The sequence below is a fragment of the Mastigoproctus giganteus genome, chromosome 2, assembly GCF_048544385.1.
Source record: "Mastigoproctus giganteus isolate SK-2022 chromosome 2, ASM4854438v1, whole genome shotgun sequence".
Classification (NCBI taxonomy): Eukaryota; Metazoa; Arthropoda; class Arachnida; order Uropygi; family Thelyphonidae; genus Mastigoproctus; species Mastigoproctus giganteus.
The window spans coordinates 1440581-1464592 of record NC_143576.1 but is presented as its reverse complement, the minus strand read 5'-3'; the positions used below and the strand labels follow the sequence as shown (position 1 = coordinate 1464592).

The window sequence follows — 24012 nt, the reverse complement described above, 5'->3', positions numbered from 1 at the left end:
ATGAAAAAAACATTTGCAGTACATGCTTTTAAATATTGACAGTATTGCTCAATATTAGAGTGAAATTATATCAAAAAATAAATCAGAATTAAAAAAAAACCCAATAAATTATAAAAAAACCAAAAATATTCATAAATAACTAATTAAATTTTTGGATGTATTTGGATTATCTGACAAAATATTAAAAAATATTTTGTCAGATAATCCAAAAGAATGTAACAGCTGTAGATCAACTGGATATGGAGCACACAGATTTTGTTCCTGAAGTTTGTTACCGACTTCTCTCAGCTATGACAAGCCAAGGCTTGTGATCTCAGGGTCTAAAACACTGATGGAACTGATATTTGTGTGACTCTCATGAGTCAGGTGGACCGAATTACAATGAAGTCTGGTCACTCTGCAACCACCAACTCCTCTGCTTGCACTTTTACGATGGTGACTGTTAGCAATCGTATGTATTGTCTGGCTAATTAATGACTTCTTATAGCCTCTGTCCTAGGCATTCTGTTTCTGCTGCATGCCTTTTCTATAGATACTTCCATGTGTTAATTGGCATCTCTAATTCCTCCCTCCCACTCTCTTCCAAACCAGTCCAAACCTAATGTTGATACCAGTTGACATCCATTTACTGTTCAACTTCAAACTGGCAGAATCAGCTTTTCTTCTTTCACATGTATTTCCTGAATGGAGATTCAAGTCTAATATTAGTAAGTCTCTTCGGTTTTCTGAACCTTTGACTAGTGCAGAGTATTAAGTACTATTGGTTTTTTAATACCTTTTGTGTTTGTTTGGGGTTTTCATAATCATTACTGCATCCAACAACTTGATTTCATATGTGGGATTTTTTCATTAATCACCTTTTTAATTTCAGTGAATTTGCAAGCCAGTGGAATGTTCTAAGATTTTTGGATGGCAAAGTCCTTGATCTTTGGTGTGTGACGTAGGGTAGAGTCATCTCGAAATATGAATTCGCTGTTGTTGAACAGCTGTAACACTGTATTTATCATTTTAGATTGTAATTACAGTATCAGCAAATACATGTAAAGGAAGGTTATTCCAAAAATCAGAAGTAGAAGCGGTAAATAAGGAAGAGGAAAAGTTGGTTCTTGAGTTTGGAGGTTAATAGTGAATGGATGCTGATGGTTCGGAAGAGATCAGCGGAATTACAGATGCCATTTCAGAATTATAGTGCCAACGGAGATACCGATAAAAAGGCATGCAGTAGTAATTTTGTAGGTGGTAGATGACTTTCATCAACCGGTGAAATACCACCACTTTGCTTATTGGAGGCTTGAAGTGGTGAAACCCATGTTTAGTCTCTAGAGTAAAGTTTCTGGCATCCCCCTCCCCCTATACTTCTCCTTCAACCCATGCACGGTACTAAGTACTATAGGTTTTGATACCTTTTGCGTTTGGGGTTTTCATTAAAAAAAAAAAAAAAAAAATTGACCATATATGAAACAGAGTATGAAGATGCTTCTAAGAGATGGGTCATTAATTAACTTGACTGTCCTCTTTTGAATAGAGTCTGGAACCTTGAGAAAGGGTTTTGGGGCACCACCCCCAGATGTGGGAAAATATTCCATGGTGAGGCAGATTTGTGATTCATAGAGTGAATAGTTGTTTAGAAGGAAAATAAAGTGAATGGCAAAAAAGAAACCTATATTTTTGGATTCAGCAGAAGTGATATTTGTGATGTATTTAATGCTAAGTGAGATTGGAAATTAGGGTAACTCCTAGTATAAATATGTGTCCTTGGCTAGAAATTGAGTGTCATCAAAGATGAGAAAAGGAGTAGTAGACTGTTTTTTATGGGAAATATGACAGGACTGTTGGTGGATATTCAAGAAGTTGAAGTTATTTGTGCAGGATGAGTTTTCTCAAATTGGAATGTAGAATGTAATGTGCTATCATCAGAAAAACTGTGGATAGGATTTTCAGTTAGTGGAAGAAGGTTATTAATATACAAGAGGAAAAGTGTTGGAGAAAGAACTGAACCTTGGGGAACATCGGCAGTAGTAAAAAAGGTAGAAGACAGAGAACCATCCACCATCGCTTGCAGTGAGTGGTCAGAGAGAAAACTGGATACCACGTTGCAAAAAAAAAAAAAAAAAAAAAAAAACAGTCAGCAATCCATAAGATGGAAGTTTGTTTAGAAGAATTTTATGCCATAGATGATCAAAAGCCTTAGAAATGTCAAGAGCAACTGCTTGCATTTCACCAAACTTTCCCATTGAATTTATCCAACAATATATTGCCAGTGAAACTGACATGAAATGTCAATTCACTGACAATATATTGGCTTATGTTACGAATTCGAATTTTGTCAATACAGTAAACCCCCTCTATTCGCGGGGGTTACATTCCTGAAAAATGCCGCGAATACTGAGTTATGGCTTCCATAGTAATAAAGAGGTTCCGTTCCAAAGTATGAAATATATAAGAAAAACTAGTCTAAAATTTTGTCTATGTATGTATTATATGTACCTTCATAATATGACAGTACATAGTGAAATTCAAGCATATGGCATCGAAATGAAAATAAGAAACAATTTAATATTAAATGTAATATTTATTAGAAATTTCGAACAAATCTTTCAAACCAGCGCCTTTGCTAGAAAAAAAAAAAAAAAAAAAAACTTATCCCGCCAGTGCTATCACCAGTTTCGCTAAAGTGTTGATAAAGGAGTTTTGCCTTTTCACGAATGATGAGTGAACTTAACAGAATTTTATTTTGATTTCGGTCTTCTATCCACAGATTTAAAGCCTTTTCCATTTTTTCTAATTTAACATCACGAGTTACAGAGCAAATTTTTGAAGCAATTAGCTCGTTTTCACGGACACTACGGCGGATTTTTTCCCCCGATTTTTTGATTGATCGTACCATTGACTCATTGATTTTATAATGTTTTGCCACTGAGGAGACACTTTCACCATTAGAAATTTTGTCTAATAACTCAATTTTATTCGCTGATGTCATCACCTTCTTTGATATTTTCACATTTCTCTTGTTATTCGTAGCCATATTTTTGTATAGGTTAGAAAGAACTTGTCCACAATAATATCACTTTGGCCCGTTAACACACTCGAAAAAGTCTGTTTTACACTGCAAAACGGTAGATTTATTACTTTTGTAAGCATATCAATTTATAAATTGATAAATTTATTCAATTTATAAGCATATAAATTAAAAGCAAACGACAAAAACTTCCATTACAAGCGCATAACACATATACTGAACAAGGATTAGCGAAAAACATCCATGCTCGCGATTTTGTCACCCCTCTCCCCCCACCCACTGAGCGCTGTTTTGACCAGGAAAAATAATTTTAGCCACGCCCCTGTTTTTTTATGCCGGATAATATTCACGGCGCTTTAAAATTCACATTTTTTTTTAGGTTTCATTTTATGCTAAATCAGCGACCGCGAATATGCGAAACTGTGAATACAGATACCACGAATAGCGAGGGTTTACTGTATTGTTACAAATTTATGAATTTAATTAACGAATGAACTTACGAATTTTGTCAATTTATTATTGCCAGTGAATTGACATTTCATGTCAATTCACTGGCAATAATAAATTGACAAAATTGACAATAATTGATCAGATGGAAGGTTTCAAGATAGTTTAAGAGTTGGCAGTTGATGGATTTCCCCATTACATTGGAAAGAGTTGAGGAAAGTGCAATAGGGCAATAATTGGATGGAAGAAATTTATCCCTTTTTTTCGGGACCGACTGAATATGAGAAAATTTCCAAATGGAAGGGTGGAATAAAAGTGTAAAAAGGCAACTTTCTCCAGAGCAGGGGAAAGCTCAGGAGCACAGGTTTTGAGGACACGAGAAATGCCATCAGGGCCATCAGGAAGAATTCTGAACCCTTGGCATCAAGAATGTTTAGAATTCTTCTAACATTCTTCTGTTGGAAGAGCAGATTAGGCATTTGGTGGTTTGCTGGGTATGGTAGGTGCTTTATCAAGATCATCAAATGAGCTTTAGAAAAGTAGGATGCTAGTAAGTTGGCTTTATCTTTAGCTGAAAAGACAGTAGAACCATCAGGTTTTAAGAGAGGTGGAAGTATAGATGGACAGAAGTTGCAGCCAAAACTTTGGCAAGAGATCAGTGTTCAATTACCATTTGGACAAGAAGTAACTTTCTACTTCATAGTTCTGTCTATTTTATCTGGTTTGACAGCCCTATGAATTATACAATGCATGTATGAGCAAATTCCTAAGCACAAGGAAAAACATGAGTGGAATGAGAAAGTGTAAAATGATGACACAGAGCAGGAGCAAGAGAACGTTTTGTTTTCAAAAAAACACCGGAAACAAGTGAATTCATTATTGGCCATGGAACTAACTGTTAAAAATGAAAATAATTTACTTTGCTTATTGTTCTGTGGCAAATTTTTCTTACTATTTTATTCCCACTGCTTTAGTTAATATTTAAGTTTAAAAAATTTAAACTTTGAGATGCCTGAACTCCATGTGCATTCCAACCTTTCATGGAGGATTTCTATTTTGTCATATCAGGTTTTCCCTATCAGCGTAATCACCAGTGTACATTCTTAGCTGATGGGGAAGGGCATTTGGAATGATTTTATCCTCAATTTCCATTAGGTAAAATTCTGTGAGATTTCTGCTACTGACCTCACCCGCGGCGACTCCAAAATACCAGTTGGTAGAAGTCATCCACATAAAACCTTGAAAATAAAAGTCCAGAAGTGGATTTTGAAAAGCTCCCACTTTTTCAAAGAAATCTCTGTTTTCCTCTTGTTTTTCCCAAAAAATATTCCCTACTCTCCTTTTCACTTAATGTTGGTAGATCTTGCTATTGGCATGGAACTCAAAATTGGTAGGCATCTTATGTTCATCTTGTCCATTTATACATATAAACTTTGGTAGATCTTGCTATTGGCATGGAACTCAAAATTGGTAGGCATCTTATTATGTTCATCTTGTCCATTTATACATGTAAACTCTGTTCCCTGCTGGATTTTAATATTTTATATTTCGATTTTTTTTAGTAAGTCTCCAACCAATTCCACAATACACTTTCCCTACAGAAACATTATTAATTTGTAACAGCATCTTTTTTAAAAGTTCCAGGATTCATTTAGAACATTTACAAAAATTTCATGTTGGGCAGTTAATCCATCTCTTCCACACTTAAACCTCCCCCTCACCCTTGCATAAATCCCACCTCATAGTGACTCACCATCATATGTAAATCACATGGTGAAGTTCTGTAAACACTTCTTGAGTATAATATAAAAGTTTTTGACCCTGAGGTATATTATTTGTTAGTTGAGAATGACTAAATGTAAATTGTTGTGTTGTGTTCAGTTCATTACCTGATTTAGAGAGAGAGAGAGAGAGAGAGAGAATCTTTATTGCCCTTCACGGCCATAAACCCAAGGGTTTACAGCCTTCCGCTTGTATTCTTGTTATTTTTATTATAGTCAGACAACTTTTGAATAATAGTGTGCATGTACATAACATATTAGAAATGAAGGATATTTTGGTTTTATAAAGGGATTTGATGAAACTGAATCAAATAATACATAAATAGTTCTGATTTGATTATTGACAATAATTATACTTTAGTTTTGGGCAGTAAAGTCAAAATAACAGTAACACATTATTATTTTTGCAAAATTTCAAAATTCCATGATATAACTCACTCCGCATCCCATGATCATGAAAGTTTGACTAAATGCAAAAAGGTAGAGTTTTCAGTGGACTATCCTGCACAACTATACAAACCTTCATGTAACTACACAATTCCAAGTTTAGATTTCTGCTTACTAGATATTTCCAAAAACTAAAATTATATCTAAGGTTTTCTACATTGCACAAATTCTGTGCAGATTGAGTGTGCAACGAAATTATATGACAAATGTGACTGTAAACTTTCATTGTAATAAAATAAAGAGCAGACAATGTTTTAAAAGTAAAGATGAAGTTTAGTAAACATGACTAAGTATAGCATATGTCTTAGAAATTCAACATAATTAAAATAATGCTTCTAAGCATATAATTCAAATAACACATAATTCAAAACATATAATTTTACAACTATTTTCTTTTTCTTATAGCAGATTATTAAGCTAATGCAATAAAGGAGTTCATCCTTACAAACAGAATTATTTCTGCAAATAAAGTTTATTTTCCAAATCTTGACAAAAGCCACTAATTTTATGAATGAAAGTAGTTTTCCCATGTTTTTCTTAAAATCAAATAAAGCACAGCTATTTTACCTCATCTCAGTTCAAATATGGCCAGAAATGAATATTCCAATGGCAAATTTGTAAGCTTATGTACTGTGTTATGTGCATTTTATTTTTATGTAATGCAGCAGACACCTCAGAAAAGCATACATTCTTCATGCTGTTATATATGAAGTTATTCAAATAACTTCAAATTCAGTTTATATTTCAAATTAATTGAAATATTCTTTGCAATAATTAAAATGAGAGCAATTCATTAATAGAAACCAGTTCTCTTTATAGGCTTATGCTTCTTTCTATTTCTCTACTAATTTTTCCATTGTCAGCTGTGTCTAAACAAAACATCTGCTATTTCAGTTTCATTTAAAATTATTAACTACTTCCTCTTCCTACATTCCTACTTTCTACATTTGGTGTATGAGCTCTTTACAAACCAAACTATTGGAAGTCATTCATGTTACATCAAACTTCACTATAATGTGCTTAGGATTATTTTATAAATCTACAATCAAAAGAAACTACATTTCATTTTACAGGTAAGTGCAGTTTACAGTTTTAGTTTTCTTGTGCTTACTGAGTTCAGGTTTCATGACACCAGAGTTTTATCATAAGCTTTTGTAACTTGTGATTTGATTTAGTTTGTAATTCACGTTCAGATATTCTTAATATATAAAGCTGACCATTTAGAGAATTTGGTGCTAAAATGTAATATTGACATAAGAAATATAATTTAAAGAAATTTAAAATTTATGTTTAGCAACTTTGGTAAGGCAAATTCTTTATATGTACAGATTAATCAAGTAATTGAAAGTGTGACTGAGTAATGTACAATTGCATATCATGTAATTTTTTAATTTTGGTGACTTTTGTGGACTCTATTACATCATATCATGTTACTATAAGTAATAATTGTAATTCATTTAAGCTAAGTTACAAGTTGTAGTAGTGGAAATATCATGATATTTATAGTATTATTATAGTTATATGCTCCTGTTCTATGTCTATTCCCAAATACATAAACTCTTACTTTCTTTTGCATTCATAACGTTAATGGCAGTTGACAATGAATTTATGAAAAGAGTGGTTATTCTCTTGCCACTGGATTTAAGGTTTTTTTTCTTCACTCCTAAGAGTTGTGACAAAAAAAGTTCTCAGATTAGTGCTGTTGCAGTCATGTTTGATGAGTTTGAAAATAAATGGAAGTGGTATGTTGTAGTTCAAACTTTCTCCAACCAGGTTCATTAGTATTGTTAACATTCTGCATCATGATTTTGCAAAATAGCAACGAATGAATATCAATTTTGCTTTAAACTGGGAAAATCTGCAACAGAAACATGAAATGTTAAAAACTGTTTGTGGATGAAATGTTAAGTTGTACTAGTGGATTTGAATATAAGTAGTTCAAAGATGCATATGAGGATGTTCGTGATGGCCCAAGAAATAGGTGACTGTCAGCCTCTCAAAATGAGGACAGAGTTGCAAAAGTTCAGGAAATTGTGGGAAGGGATTGTTGTTCGACTCTCAGAATGATGGCTAATGAATAAGGAGATGACCTGTTAAATTCTGCATGAAAATTTAGGGAAATGATTTAGGCAATGTCTGTGTAAATTTGCACTGCACAGCCTCATGGATGAGCAGAAGCAACAAAGAGTGTCATCATGCGAAGACTTAATCCAGACCTGTCAAGAGAATTATAATTTTCTTGACTGTTTTGTCACTGGCAATGAGTGTTGGGTGTTTCAGTATGACCTAGAGATGAAACACCAGAGCATGCAATGACTTCAAAATCATCACCTATGCTCAGAAAGTTTCATTTCTAGAAGTCCAGGATCAAGACTATGCTGTTAATGTTTTTCAACAAAAACATTAACAGCATTGTCTTGTGTGATTCTCAAGGGGAGAGAATGTACCCGAAGAGGAGAGAGAGAGTCAATGCTGCATTCTGTGTACCAGTGCTTTAAAGACTTGAAGTGCATTTCCCAGGTGAGGCCAAAATTTCAAGAGAAAGGCAGCTGGTTCTTGTTGCATAATAATGCCCCTGCCTATTCTGCATTTATTGTGAAGACAACTCTGATAGAACATGGTATTGTATAGAAATTAACCATCCCCCCCCCCCTTGATCCAACACCAACAGAAACAAGATGAAAACTGCTATTAAAGAAAAAGATGGATGTTGAGGACGTAAAGAGAAACGTAACTGCTGAACTGGGCATCTTCTTTTTGGACCCTTTGCTGACTCATTTTAGAAACTTTTAGAATGGTGTAATAAGTGTATTCAGTTGGGTGATGGTTACTTTGAATAAAAATAAAACTATTTTTGAGCTCCTTCATTTTATGTTCTTTTGCTGTACCAGTCATGAACTTTATTGCCATTCCTCAAATGATACTTTTTTTCAATTTTATGCCCAAATTTCAGTGTTTTAAAATAACATGCTTGACACTGAAATTGCGTTTCAGAATAAATACAGTGAAACTTCCCTTTAACGGACAGCCATGGGGAACGAAAATGTGTCCGTTAAAGAGAAGTGTCCGCTAACAAGAAGTCTGAGGGAGAAAAAAAAAAAAAAAGAAAGAAAAATCGTTAAACGTTTAATGTAAAATTAAATTAAAATATATATAGATTTTGAACAATATTTTTGTAAATAATATACAATTACATACACAAGAGATAAAGAAAAATCGTTTAATGTGAAATTAAATTAAATTATATACAGATTTTGCACAATATTTTTGTAAATAATATACATACAATTGTGCTATGCATATTATGACTTTATCTTATGAAAAATACATACAGTAATCACTTATTTTCTTCTGCACCTTCTTCCGGCTGATAATTTTGTTTTCAACATTTGTTTGGAGTGAAGAAACCATCGAAAGTCCTTCAGTAAGATACTTCAGCGGCGAAAAACATTTTTAAACGATTGATTTGTATGAGCGCTTCTTCTATTTTCTTCGGTGGTTCGTCGTTAATATGTTCTTCGACATAATGACCTCCTTCCATTTCTTCATCCTCATGAGGAACGTCTTGAAAAATATCGATGATAATGTCATTGATATCTATAGCACCATCTTCTGTAGTGAGGTTCGAGTCTATATCTTTGTAGCCAGGGTCACTTGTAGCTGAAGTATCATACATTATCAATAGATGAAGTTCTTGTTCTTCTTGGTGCTCCACATTGCTGTTCACAACTTCAATTTTTGCATTTGAGAAGCCAGACTTTACAAAACAGTTCACGACAGTTTGTTTTCTAATTGCGTTTACTGAAGAGGAAATCCATTGAATCGCATCTAGGATGCTGATTTTCTTTGCAAGGTCACTCGCACATGTTACATCGTTCATGTTTGCAATGAGATGTCTTAAAACACATTTTCTCTAGTGAAGTTTAAAATTTTTTATTATCCCTTGATCCAAGGGCTGACACTCTGCAGATGTGTTTGGTGGCAGAAAAACGATTTGAATGTTGGACAATTCAATGTGCGGGTGAGATGCAGCATTATCCATGAAAAGAATAATTTTTCTGTTTTGATGAATCATGTTTTGGTTAAAGTGACTTATCCATTCGTTCATGATATCTCGTGTCATCCACGCCTTTTTATTAGACTTCCAATCAACATTCAAGATTCAACTTTATGCCCTTGAAACAATGAGGATTTTGTTGTTTTCCTATAACAAGAGGTTGTTCAAAGTCTCCCAGCATATTTGTACACAATAGTACAGTCAAGCGTTCCTTAGAAATTTTTCCGCCCTGGCACTTTTCGTTTTTTAGACTCATTGTTTTTTCAGGAAGAACTTTAAAAAACAACCCTGTTTCGTCACAGTTGTAAATATCCTTAGCTTCAAAATCACGACATAAATCTTCCAATTTGATGGTCCACTCTGTTACAACCCCAGTATCAACAGATCCACCTTCACCACTTACGGTTTTCCAAGAAATTTTATGCCGAGTTTTGAACTTGTCTAGCCATCCCACAGAAGCTTTGAATTCATTTACTCCCATAGATTTCGCAACCTCCAAAGCCTTTTTCCTAATAATAGGCCCATTAATGGGAATTTTTTTAGCACGTTCGCGACAAAAACCACTCATACGTAACATTGTCAATTTGAAGTCCAACAGTTTTCGGGAATGATTTTTGAACCTGATCATTTCCGTGTTGCCAAAATTGTTTGAGCAGTTCATTTTTTCCTTTAGGATGTCGCTTACCTGCGTCTTCCCGATTTTGAATTTTGCAGCGAGAGTGCGAACACTATTTTTTTGCCGATCATACACATTAATGAGTTCGACTTTATCTTTTAAAGTTAAATGTTTACGAGAAGACATTGTGTACTTCACACGACACTGAACAAAACTGAAAACTGAAACTGAAAAGACGAAAGGCCGACCATATTACCCCCCCCCACCCCTGCACACACCGAATTCATCAGAAGTTTTACACGTGCCTTAAAATTCTTGAAAAAGGGTTTAGAACCGCGACGTAAACCTTGATAAAATTCAGAGAATCGGAAATAGAAAATAAACACGCGATTGAGGCAATACGTGGAAGAAAAGTTCCTAGAAAAAGGGCCGTAAGCTCACCTGCTGTCCGTTATGGGGAGATCAAATTAAGTGCTAATCTAAACGAAACAGTGCAGATTGCCTGTCCGCGTCCGTTACAGAGAATGTCCGCTAGACAGAAGCTGCAAACACGTTAAAACCAATGGAGGTGAGTTGGGGAATTTGAAAATGTCCGTTAACGAGAGGTGTCCGTTAGGAGAAGTTTCACTGTAGTACTTTAATGGTCCTCCCCTTTTTTGTTTATCTTCTTTTTATTTTTAATCTTTCTGCAGGGAAACTTATATAAGCAGATTGTAGAGGTGATTTATTTAAATAAAGAAGATTGCTATATATCTTTTATTAATCTGTATATTTAAGATTTTTTTTGGGGGATGTGCATGTACATACATGTGCAGAAAACCCTCTGAAAACTTTGCTTTGAATATTCAACAGTCAGAAACAAGGCATAACTCACTACAATGCTGCAGTTTAAATGCACAAAGTTCTTAAACTTTACCACACCTTGCATGTATGTATATGAGGGATGTTCAAAAAGTTTTTGGCCTGAGTATGAAGGGTTTATTTAAGGAGTCTGGTAACATGTTACTTTTCAACATCGTCCTCCGCCCCCTGGAGTCAATGAACTTTTGCCACCGATGATGTAATGCATTGATTTTAGCTGGGAAGAAAGTTTCTCTTGGATCTGCAGGAATACATGTACTGCAACAGTGATGCCATTGTCAGTGGGAAAACAAATACCAGTCAGGTATTTTTCAAATTAGGTAATAGGTGAAAATCTGATGCTGCTAGATCTGGTAAATATGGGGGATGATCCAAGGTTTCAAAGCCACGCTCCTGCAGTGTAGCCATGGTATTGATAGGCTTGTGAGAAGGTGCATTGTCCTAGTGAAACGACACTTTGCTGAGTTTTTCTTGACTTTTCTTTGAAGTTTTCATTCAAACATCTCACAAGGTCTGTGTAATATGCTGCTGACTGTCTGACCTTTCCGAAGGTAATCCACTAGTGACACTTCATCAGCCAAATTTCATCCCCCCAAAACCAATGCCATCACCTTGCCAGCAGAAGGAATTGACTTGGCTTTCGTTGGTGGAGAAAAAAGAGCTGTTTGGACTTTGTCTCTGGCCAAAAGTCAGATCTCATCCCACATCTCATTCATGGTCACAAACTTTGCGTGACCATGAATGAGATGTAGGATGCCATCACAGTTCAGGACTTGAAGTGTGATGGGTCTGCTTGAAAATGGTGCAAATATACATGACACTTTTTTTCATCACAAGAACCTCTGTTATTAACACGCATTTAGACAAGATGCAATGGCAGTGTACCAATCTGTACCTCGTTGATCACTCATCACCAGATCATGCACACTGTCAACAACTTTGGGAATGGCGGTGGAGGTCTTCCACAGCATGGGTTATCTTCCAGGCTCCCCCCTCCCTTGTTTAAATTCTGCTGCCCACTTCTTAACCACGGAATAGGAAAGGACATCCTCTCCCAGTGTTGTAGCTATAACTTAATGAATTGCCTTTGGTAGTAGTTCCCCCTTTTCCCAAATATTGGATGACTGCACAGTGACTGACTTTGTCTACCTTTTCTTATCCATACAGCTTTGTTGATTTCAGGACTTGTAATTAATTAAGATGTTACCGAAACTTGGTAGGTTAGTATTTGAAATGTTATGCATTAAGTACAGAAATTTTCAACATTCTATTCACACTCAGCCCCCCCCCCCTTGTATATGCAAATATGTAAACAAAAAAATCTTTTTACATAAATATTTATTAACAATGATTTGTTTTATCAGGAAATACTCTTCACCAAGCTAAGGATTTAGTACCAGTCTTAATTAAAGCAGCAGAAAAGGCTATAGCTCAATCATCCCAAGTGTTACTTGTTTCTGAAGGCTTGTGTGCAGTTTGCCTTTTACTTCGGCTGTATAATGTAGATATAGAAACAGGTAAGAATAATTTTGTATTTTAATTTAGATTTTGTTCATAAATAAAAAATGAAACTGGTAAACAGGTATTATAAATTGGTGTGTTTTTGTTATGATATCTTGTATTGTGGTTGGGTATAGTAGTCTGCATTTCTGCTTTGTTAAACAATACGATTGCTTACGTTACTCTACCAGCATTTTGATTCTGCTCTTTGTTTCCTGACAATGGTGTATACAGCTGTTCTTTCCAGTTATTATGGTGAGGTGTGGTGCCATCTGCATTGCATCTTATATTCCCTTGTTTATTCATCTGCATTATTCAGTTTGGCAATTGGCATTAGGCTTATGTCTCTAAGTGAAATGGTTACTATTTACAATAAGTAATTTGCAGTTAAATGTGTTAACCCTATATTTAGGTATAAATATAGAGTTAATACATTTAGAATCATATATGCCGAGGGAATATATGTTATTTTCCACATAACAAACCATTGTAGAAAGAAAAGTACACAATCCAGGAGAAATGGTTATTTTATTTTACTTATGGTTTATTTCAAACAAGCACAAACTTTTTCATAGGTCAGACATTAATACGTTTGTTGCCACTAAATTTAAGAGAATGCATCGATGTGCTGCAATTTTTGGAATTTCGAAAAAAAAAGCAACATTCCAACATTCCCAGCATTCTGAAATTTCCTAAAGAGTAGTTGAAAATTAAAAGATTGGAATTCACTACTAAAAATGAAGCCTTACTTTTGTGCTGAGCTGTAAATCCAGGACAAACTTTAAAATTTTATAAAAAGTATATAAACTAACATCAACTTGTATTACATGTACATAAACTGACATCAGCTTGTAGTACCTGTGCATAAACTAACATCAACTTGTATTACATGTACATAAACTGACATCAGCTTGTAGTTAGTTAGTTAGTTAGTTAGTTATTTGGTTTTTAGGAGCATTAGCAACTAAGGCCATATTGCTCCGGGATATGCGGTGGTCATTCCCTGACCTTTCCACATCCTCCGTATTTGGTGGCGACGGGCTCGAACCCCGGTCTAATCAAGAAGCCTGTGCTATGCACCGCTGCTCCTTCCCACCTGGCTACGGAGGCGCCTCAGCTTGTAGTACCTGTGCATAAACTAACATCAGCTTGTAGAACATGTACATAAACTAACTCAACTCAAGCAAAGAACAAATATAACTGTTTGCTAGGTCTGTAAACAAAAGCAAAGTGCTGCTGCAAAACATTCAATCAGTACTCAGTCTGCTAATACTGAGCACTTGTTAATTTCATGTGCTTTTATGTTTACAGCACTAGGTTTTGACCGCTATAGAATCACCAACTGTATGCATTATGGCCTAGTGTTTGGGGTGCCTTTTGAACTCAGATATGCATTGTGGCACATCACTTAGAGTGCCATTTTACACTTGTATGCATAAAGGCACTGGAGACATTAATATATTCCACATGAGCTTATTTGTTTGTCAGAACGATATTTAAATTTACACAATAGCTAATCTGCTTCACAAGAAGTTCACACTTTGAATATGCTTGTTCCTTAACAGAACTCCAAAACTAAAAATCCACTTACTCCACAACTCCATTTTGGGATAAGTGGTCAAGAATACAGGAATTCTTTTGACTTCCCAGCATTAGCATGAAGGAGTACCATCCTGGTGTAAAATAACAATCTGTTCCAGAAGTTGCATGTGATACAGTAAATAAATAATGTATATCCAGATAATTAGCATTAGTAGAGGCATATGATGCAAGAAAGCAAGCTTATACACCATCAGCCAAAAAAAAAAAAAAAAAAAAACCCCCTTCCCATTTCACCCATCCATTCATTCCAAATGTTTGTCTAGTTCTGCCTTGAATTTATTTAAGATGTCAACTTCCACAATGACAGATGGAAGTTTGTTCCAGCAATCTAAAGGAAAATTTCTGCACATCTCTTTGACAACTGTCTTTCCTCAATTTCATTTTATGCCTCCCCCTCAAGTTTGTAATCTGAGGAAGAATAGAATCCCATCGGCATTGAGCCTGCTCAATCCATTCAAGGCCTTATACATCTCAATCAGATTGCCTGCCTAGTCTCCAGATGCTGCAATTTGCAGAACTTAAGCCTTTCTTTGTACGAGCATCCCCTTTGTTCTCCCTCACCAGTCTTGTTACCCTTCTTTGTACTCGTTCTAGCAACTCTACAAGGTGTGGCCTGACCATTACTTTATACAAGGGGATAATCTCCTCCGTATCCCTGTTTGCAAAATTTTTTCCAGATCCTGTTGCAACAGAATACTGTCATTACTGTTATTAACAATCCTCCCAACCTTTGTATCATCTGAAAACTTTGACATTAAGCTTGATATACCTTCATCAATATCATTGATAAATATTCAAAACAACAATGGACCGAACACCGAACACTGGGGGACACCACTAACAACATTAGTTCATGAAGAGTAGTAACAATTGATTACCACTCTTCGTCTTCTCTCACTCAACCATTCTTTTATCCCTTGTAGCAACTTGCCTTTAATGCCATACTGCTCCAAATTGTTCAGTTGTCTTCCATGTGCAACAGTATCAAAAGCTTTCCTGAAATCCAAGTATATGATATCAAAATTGTATTCTGCAACCAGTTCCTTTATGACCATGTCATAGTATTCAATCAAATTGTATAGACAAGACTTCCCCTTAACAAACCAATGCTGTGTCTGAATTATTACTGCTGTCTTGTCTAGATGATTCTGCAATGCTTCTTTAACCAGTCACTCAATTATTTTCCCTGGAACAAAGTCAAACCAACAAGTCTGTAATTATTCATGTCACCCTTTGTGAATTCGAGATTTGCACATCTCCAATCTGTGGAGAACTTCCCCTGAGTACAAGAATGCTCTCATAATTATGGCTAAGGGTTTGCTTACTTCCTTTGCCACTTCCTTTAATATAATTGGATAGATCCCATCCACCCCAGGTGCATATCTTATATTTAATGTCAACAATTTCTCCTCCACTTTGCTCTCGGTTATTACAAAATCACTTAGCTCCCTGTTAGAGTTTGATAAGTACAGTGGGATCAGCTGATGATGTTACCAGCAGCAAATTCTAAGTGAGAAGCATTCAAGGAATTAATCGTGGAAGCTACTAAAAGTTTCATACCTATTAAGAAATATTGTTCAAGGTTTAAGCTTTAAGCTTTAAACCTTGAACAATATTTCGGTTGTCAAATGAACTAATGAGACTCATGGCAGAGAAGAAAAATGCATGGGATACATATAAATTATCATGTGACACAGAAGCCTATGGCAGATATAAGCTAGTCTGTAATCAAGTCACAAAGGAGGTTAGGCAGGCGAAGGCAGATTACGAGAAATCTTTGGCAAAGGATGCTAAGAAAATCAGCAAGGATTTCTTTACTTATATAAAATAAAAGGAAGGGGATGAATCTGATTGGTCCACTTGATATTGATGGTTCAACTGTTGATGATCCTGCTCGGATAGCAAACAAACTGAATGAATATTTTGCATATACATTCACACATGAGGAGTTATTAAGGTTTGAAAATGCCAGAAGTTTATCAAATTGTAGCAGGGTACTTAATGATTTTGTAATAACTGAGAACAAAGTGGAGGAGAAATTGTTGAAGTTAAAAGTAAGAAAGGCACCTGGGGGTCGATGGGATCTATCCAGTTATATTAAAGGAGGGAGCAAAGGAAGTAAGCAAACCATTAGCCATAATTATGAGAATATCCTTGGATTCAAGGGAGGTCCTCACGGACTAGAGATGTGCAAATGTATCCCCAATTCACAAAGGGTGACACGAGTAATTACAGACCAGTTAGTTTAACTTCTGTTCCAGGTAAAATAATGGAGTCACTGGTTAAAGATGCATTGCAGGATCATCTAGACAAGACTGTAGCAATAATTCAGACACAGCATGGGTTTGTTAAGGGAAAGTCTTGTCTGACAAATTTGATTAGGTATTATGATGTGGTTACAAAGGAACTGGATGCAAAAAATAATTTTGATATCATATACTTGGATTTCAGGAAAGCTTTTGACACTGTTGCACATGGAAGACTACTCTACAAATCGGAGCAGAATGGTATTAAGAGTAAGTTGCTACAATGGATAAAAGGATGGTTGAGTGGGAGAAGACAGAGGGTGGTAATCAATGGGCATTGCTCTTTGTGGACTAATGTTATTAGTAGAGTCCCATATGTCCGTTCCGATATTCCCTGTCAGAGATATGGTAATTTGGAATCTCCTCTTTTCGATCTTCTCTGGGTTAAAATCTCTCTACCTCATTGTGTCAAATTCATCTGTTGTTTCTACCGTTCTCCCAACTCCACTAATCACTTGGAGCTCTCTCTTTGCAACTTTCTCCAGTCCAACTTTCCTAACAGTGAGATAATTTTCCTTGGTGATTTTAATGTTCCCAACTCCAGCTGGCTTCCGTTTTCTAGTCACACCGATCCAGCTGGTCGAGATGCTGAGGCTTTTGCAATTACTAATGACCTTGCACAGATTGTTCATTTACCTACAAGAATACCAGACAATCCTAACCATACAGCCAACACACTTGATCTTTTTCTCACGAACAACCCTTCTAAATCCATGGTCGAAGTGAAAGGTCCTTTAGGCACCTCTGATCACAACTTGGTGATTGTCTCTTCTCCAGTGGAGCCTTTATCTCATGGCTATTCCCAACCTCGTATTGTTTGGCATTACAAGAATGCAAAATGGGATGACCTGCGAGATTTCTTTTCTTCTTTTCCATGGTTGGATTACTGTTTCAAAACTTCTGATGTCAACGTTTACTCAGATCGTGTCAGTGAAATTATTCTTGCAGGAATGGAATCCTTTATTCCGCACTCCACTTTAAAAACTCGTCATTTATCTAAACCTTGGTTTTCCAATAAATGTGCTAAGGCTGTTCAAGAGAAGAACGTTGCATATTGTAATTGGCTTGTTTCTCATTCTTAAGTTTAATTTTCTGCCCACACCAAAGTCATCCAAACTAGAGTTTGAATGGGCTAAGAGTAGAAAATTTGCTTCTTCCCTAATGGTAACTGAGTATTCTGTTCTCTTGCCAAAGCTATTGGCCGCAACTTTTACCCATCTCTGCTCCCACTTCTGCCCAAACCAGATGGTTCTGATGTTACTTCAGCCAAGGATAAAGCTGACCAGCTAGCATCCCATTTTTCTTCCAACTCATGTATTAATGATCTTGGTAAAACACCTCCCACCATTCTCAACATGCTCCATTCAATGCCTCCTGTGGTCTTCCGTGAAAAGGATGTCAGAAGGATTTTGATGAATCTTGATGCTAAAAAAGCTCCAGGTCCCGATGGTATTTCTCCACTTGCTCTCAAAACCTGTGCTCCTGAATTTACTCCTGTTCTTTGCCGCCTTTTTTGACCTTCTTATTCCAAAGGCGTTTTTCCTTCTGCTTGGAAATTTGCTCATATCCAGCCAGTTCCTAAAAAGGGTGAGAAATTCCTCCCATCCAATTATCGTCCCATTGCAATTACTTCTACTCTTTCTAAAGTAATGGAGAAATCAATTAACTGCCAACTCTTAAAACTACCCAGAAACCTTCCGTCTGATCAACAATCGCAAGTATGGATTTCGTCAGTGTCGATCCACTGGTGATGTTCTGGCTTATGTTACCCATTCATGGACTAATTCAATGGAAAGGTTCGGTGAAATACAAGTAGTTGCTCTTGACATCTCAAAGACTTTCGATCGTGTTTGGCGTAAAGGTCTTCTAAACAGGCTTCCATCTTATGGTTTGCCAACTGTTTTTTGTAATTGGTTATCCAGTTTTCTCTCAATGCTTACTGAGGGTGATGGAAGATTGTGCTCTGTCTTCTAACTTTTCCACTAATGCCGATGTCCCCAAGGTTCAGTTCTTTCCCCCACTCTTTTCCTCTTGTATATTAATGACCTTCTTTCATTGACTGGAAATCCTATCCATAGTTATGCCGATGATAGCACATTGCATTCTACTTTCCGTTTTGAGAAACCTTATCCAGCTCAATCAGCTTCAACTTCTCGAATATCTGCTACCAATTCCTTAAATGCCGATCTCCAGGTAATTCTCCATTGGGGCAAAGACAACTTAGTTGATTTCAATCCTTCTAAAACTCAGTCTTGTCTTATATCTCACAAAAAGGATTCTTCTGCTCCTATGCTTATCTTTGGTGACACTCCAATTTCTAGGCAAAATGATATATCTCTTTTGAGGATTACCCTAACTTCTAATCTCTCTTGGCACAAGCATATTACAAATATTGCTTCCTCTGCATCTAGAAAACTTGGTTTTCTTTTTTGCTTTCGGTGTTACTTTTTTTCCAAACAGCTGTTCACTCTGCACGAATCACTAATCCTTCCTGCTATGGAATATTGTTCCCACATGTGGAGTGGTGCTCCTAATACCTCTCTCAGGCTTCTTGATTCCGTTCAGAAGAGGGCAGTTAGGTTAATTAATGATTCATCTCTAACAGAGTCTCTCCACGTGCTGTCTCATGGACATACTGTTTCTGCTGCATGCTTTTTCTACAGATACTTCCATGGGCACTGTTCTTCTGAATTGGCTTCTATAATTCCCCTTTCTTTCAAAACAACCCGAACACGTGCCGCCACCAGCCAACATCCGTTTACTGTTCAACTTCAAACTCACAGAATGAATTTTTCATCTTCCTCGTTTATTAATTCAACTGCTGTTTTTTGGAACAACCTTCCTTCGTACATATTTCCTGAAAATTACTGTCTACAGAAGTTCAAGTCCAGTGTCAACAGATATCTTCTTTTGTCTTCTCAACCTCCAACCCAAGCACGGTACTAAGTACTATAGGTTCTAATACCTCTCGTGTTTGGGGGTTTACATAGGGGGGAAAAACACTCAGCGTAGCGGAGAATGAAATGGACCTGGGGTAATTGTGCAGTCAGATATGAAGTTTTCTGAGCAGTGCAGACAGGCTGCAAGAGTAACTCATGGTGTCTTGTCAAGTGAGATGCAGGAATTTTGATAGCTGGGATGAGGTGATTATCTCCTTGTATAAGGCAATGGTCAGACCACACCTTGAGTACTGCATACAGGTCTGGAGGCTTCATTTTAAGATAGATGTTGAGCTACTGGAATGAGTACAGAGAAGGGCAGAGTTTAACGAGTGGAACAAAGGGTTGTTCCACTCATTTGCTGTTACTCATTTGCAAAGGGTTGCTGTTACGAAGAAAGACTTAAGTTTTGCAAATTGCAGCATATGTAGACTAGGCACTTGCGAGGTGCTCTGATTGAGGTGTATAAGGCCTTAAATGAATGGTTTGAGCAAGCCCAATTTCTGATGGAATTCTTCCTCTTGTTCAGATTGCACACCTGAAGGGACATCCATTGAAATTTAGTAAGGACAACTGTAGAATAGATGTGCAGAAATTTGCCTTTAGCCAGCGGGTGGTTGATAGTTGGAACAAGCTTCTATCTGTCGTAGTGGAGGTTGACAACTTAAATAAGTTCAAGGCACAACTAGACAAGCATTTGGAGTGAATGGATCGGTGAAATGGGAATGTTTTTTATTTTTTTTTATTTGGCCAATTCTATATATAAGCTTGCTTTCTTGCATCATATGCCTCTACTAATTCTAATGCTTATATCCCTTCAAGTAATAACAGAAATCAAGTTCCCTTGAATAAGTTGAACCCCATTTCTCCCTCTAATATCAATCTCCACCTTAGACAAAATTCCGAACTCCCAAAACATATCATTAACTTAAGTTCCAGAATCCTCAGAATAGCAATAATTGGTTTATTAAATAAAGGCTTAAATTTCATACTACCCGAGCAAAATCCCCTCACTTAATTTCCTGCCCACTTGCATAAAGGAATGAAGGAGACTTAAGTTATTCGGCAAGACAGGGGGCTGTTAACAGTACAGTCAAGTATGGTCTGATGATAGGCTTCATCAAGGTTTTCAAAATGTTATCTAATTATACAGTACATTTAGTCAATAAAGCTAAATAAACTAATTTTTGAAACACCCAATGTGATATGAGTAGTTATTTAGACAGGAAAATTTCATTAAAAATCACCATGTAATGTTATTTCCTAATTAAATTTTTGTTCTTATTTAGTGATGCACATTGGACTACATTCATTGCTTGTGTTTTGAGCATCAAATTGTCATTATACTTTTTAAATGTGTACTTTTGAACTTGCCTCTTATATTTTTTGTGCACTATACTGAGGACAGATGCCTCTGTTTACCTGAATTTATTGAGCATTTTCAGTGCAGATGTCTGTGCTCATCAACTCTTAGATAAAATTAAGCATAAAGAAATATACTTAGAATCCCTATCCTTTCCCTCTTTCTCAATCCTCCCTCACCATTTTTACCACTATTAAAAGTTCCTATTTAATTTCAGAAAATAAATTAAAGGGTCTCATTGGATTGTTATTGGAAACTGAGAAACAGCCATTTCTCTCGGAGAAATTTATTTCATGTGCCAATGAAGACAGTAAGTTTTTGAACATTTTATTAATCTTAGTGAATAAGTTTTCTTAAAAAATTAATATGTTGGGGAAATGATACATGTGATAATTATTAACTTATCGCGTGTATGATTACATGATATTTAAATAAAATATAAATGCTCAAGGCATAATATATTATGAGTTTAAAATACACTATAAAATATTGGTGTAAATACACCATAGCAAACTCATAATGAAAAACTACATAAGTAGTAAGTAAATATATTTTAGGATAGGGCAGCTCCTGGAACGTTAGTTCAACTCTGCCTTGTTTCACAAATAAATAAAATCTATTTAACATTAACCAAATCTCCACATTTAGCAGTGACAAAGTTATCAGCAGCCAATACTTAATCCCCAAAATAGAGGACAAAATTGATGTACTATTAACTGAACATTTTAAAGTTAACTTTAAAAAAAAAAAAAAAAAAAAAAGTTGTAACAGTAACTTCTTTAAATTTAACTCATGTTGTGACTACCTTCACAATGAGTTACCACGTATTGTCCTACCTTGAATAAGCAACGCTTCACTTATAGAGAAGACAATTGCTACTTATTCTCAGTGGGCACCACCACCACCCAGACGGCACAGTTTTAAGGCTTATTGGCCTATCCTCGTTGGGTGGGCAGGTACCCTGGAGCCTTGAGCATTTATACTTTAAGTATTATTTTGCACACCTTTTGACATCTCTCATATTGTGAAAATAACTTCAACTGGGTTGGCATGATTGCAACACCAGAGTACTTGGTGTCACGATACGAGATACAATTAAATTGATGCCTTTACACTTCTTATGGATTTTTTTTCGTTATGAGTTTACTGTGGTGTATTTATTCTGATATTTTATATATGTATGATATGTACATATGATTATATATGTATGAAAGTCCAGTTTATTTGTGATATTTTGCAAAGTTACATGGTGCTCAATTGAAAGCATAATGAGGTGTTGGTGGTTGGTTTGTATATAGCTTGATACCTTAAAATTTGTTATTTTAAGATATATTTAAGTTATAAACAAGTTTATTAATTTTTTCATAATTCTATTTTGTTTGTATTAAAAATTAATGTTTGATCTCATTTATATATTTGAAGACATCATCCCCTTTCCCATCCTCTCTTTAAGCCTCCTCAGGGAATCCAGAAATGTATCCAACCCTTAAGATTATTTAGTAATAATATTGCTAAGTGTATGTATCCAAGTCAGTTAATAATGAAAATTTATATTTAATTTCTGGAACACAAAATGATATACAGTTGATTCTTGTTAATACAAAGTACAAGTGACCCAAATTTTCACGTGTTGTAATAACGAAGTTTGCAGTAATGAGGTCCCCCCAAACTGTCAAGATTTTACTTTTTTTTTTTTTTTTTTTTTTGGTATATGCTATATATCAAAGAATAATAATAAATAATAATAATATCAAAAATAAATGAAAAAATAAATTAGTTTAAATTAATAAAATAAAATAATTAAAATCCAAAAATAATAAAAACAAAAGCCTTTTCTAACAGTACAGTAATAGGAATAACACATTTTTTAAAGATTTTATTTTATTTGTAAGATAAACTAAGAGAAAAGCAATTAACGGAAATGCAAATATTGTACATTATATATTTTGATGTATACAATATTTTAGTATTACAGTAAAAAGAATTACAATCTTAATATAAAAGGAGATATACAAACCATTAACTATTTAATAAATTAATCTAATTTAAAGAAAGAATCCAATGTTGTTTGTACAGTTTTTGTTCTATATGTATTTTTAACTACAGCACAGACATTATCAAATGCAATAGTTGTTTCTTTATCAAAGTTACTACAGGCCTACACATTCTCTATAATGCTCATTGCATTTTTGGTATCTTTTTTAGGTGTGTGTGTGTGTGTGTGTGTGTGTGTGTGTGTGTGTGTGTGTGTGTGTGTGTGTGTGTGTGTGTGTGTGTTCACTTTTGCTGTTGCTGGTAACAAAAACATCATCGTTTTACTTGGTGCTTGAGCAGCTCTTCTGGTGTTAGCATTGCTGTGGTAGCTACTTCATCATTCACCTTCACAATCCCTTCAAATTTTCCAACAAAATCCATGTGCTCCTTCAAATTCTTCCATTCCTTAACGTTGAAATCACATTCGTCTGCTGGACCATGTTTTTTGATGATATTCTCTCCAAAGACACTTTCTGAAGCAGTTGATTATTACAATTGATGCATACTATCCCAAGTAATAATGAGATTACAGTTAGCATTATAGTTTGGGTGCAAATTGTTCCCCCCTATGTTGCGGATTAAGAACCTTATCGGGCAGGCGCTATATGCTCTCTTGAAGTTATAAATAATACCTTGATCCAGTGGCTGCATAAAACTAGTGGTATTGGGAGGTGAAAACAACAGCCATATATTTTCAACTTGTGTCCCGGCAGAATGTGGTGTACAACGATCTAGAATTATCAAAATGTTCATTTTTTTCTGGAGCCATTCTTCTGTCCACTTTTGATAACCAAGGCTGAAAAATTTTGACTGTCTGCCACTCACTTCTATTGGCCTCATAATCACAGGGAAGTTGGTTAACTTCTTTAAAACATCTTGGCTTGCAAAACTTACCAATCACAATTGGGCATAGTTTTGTACTGCCATCTGAATTGCAGCATAACAGAACAGTGAGTTTTTGTTTACTTAATTTTCCACCATGACAAGACTCTCCTTGAACAACAAATGTTTTGTTGGGCAGCAAATTATAAAATAAACCT

The 24012-nt window shown here is 35.5% G+C and overlaps 1 protein-coding gene across 2 annotated transcripts in view; it reads left to right on the top strand.

Moving 5' to 3' along the window:
• l(3)80Fj (lethal (3) 80Fj) overlaps window positions 1-24012 on the top strand; it is a 694407-nt gene that overhangs the window by 193560 nt on the left and 476835 nt on the right. For both annotated transcript variants that reach the window (XM_090387924.1, XM_090387932.1), the window contains exons 14-15: window positions 12593-12745; window positions 21156-21248. In XM_090387924.1, the coding sequence (XP_090244050.1) occupies window positions 12593-12745; window positions 21156-21248 (246 nt within the window). The remainder of the gene's footprint in view (window positions 1-12592; window positions 12746-21155; window positions 21249-24012) is intronic.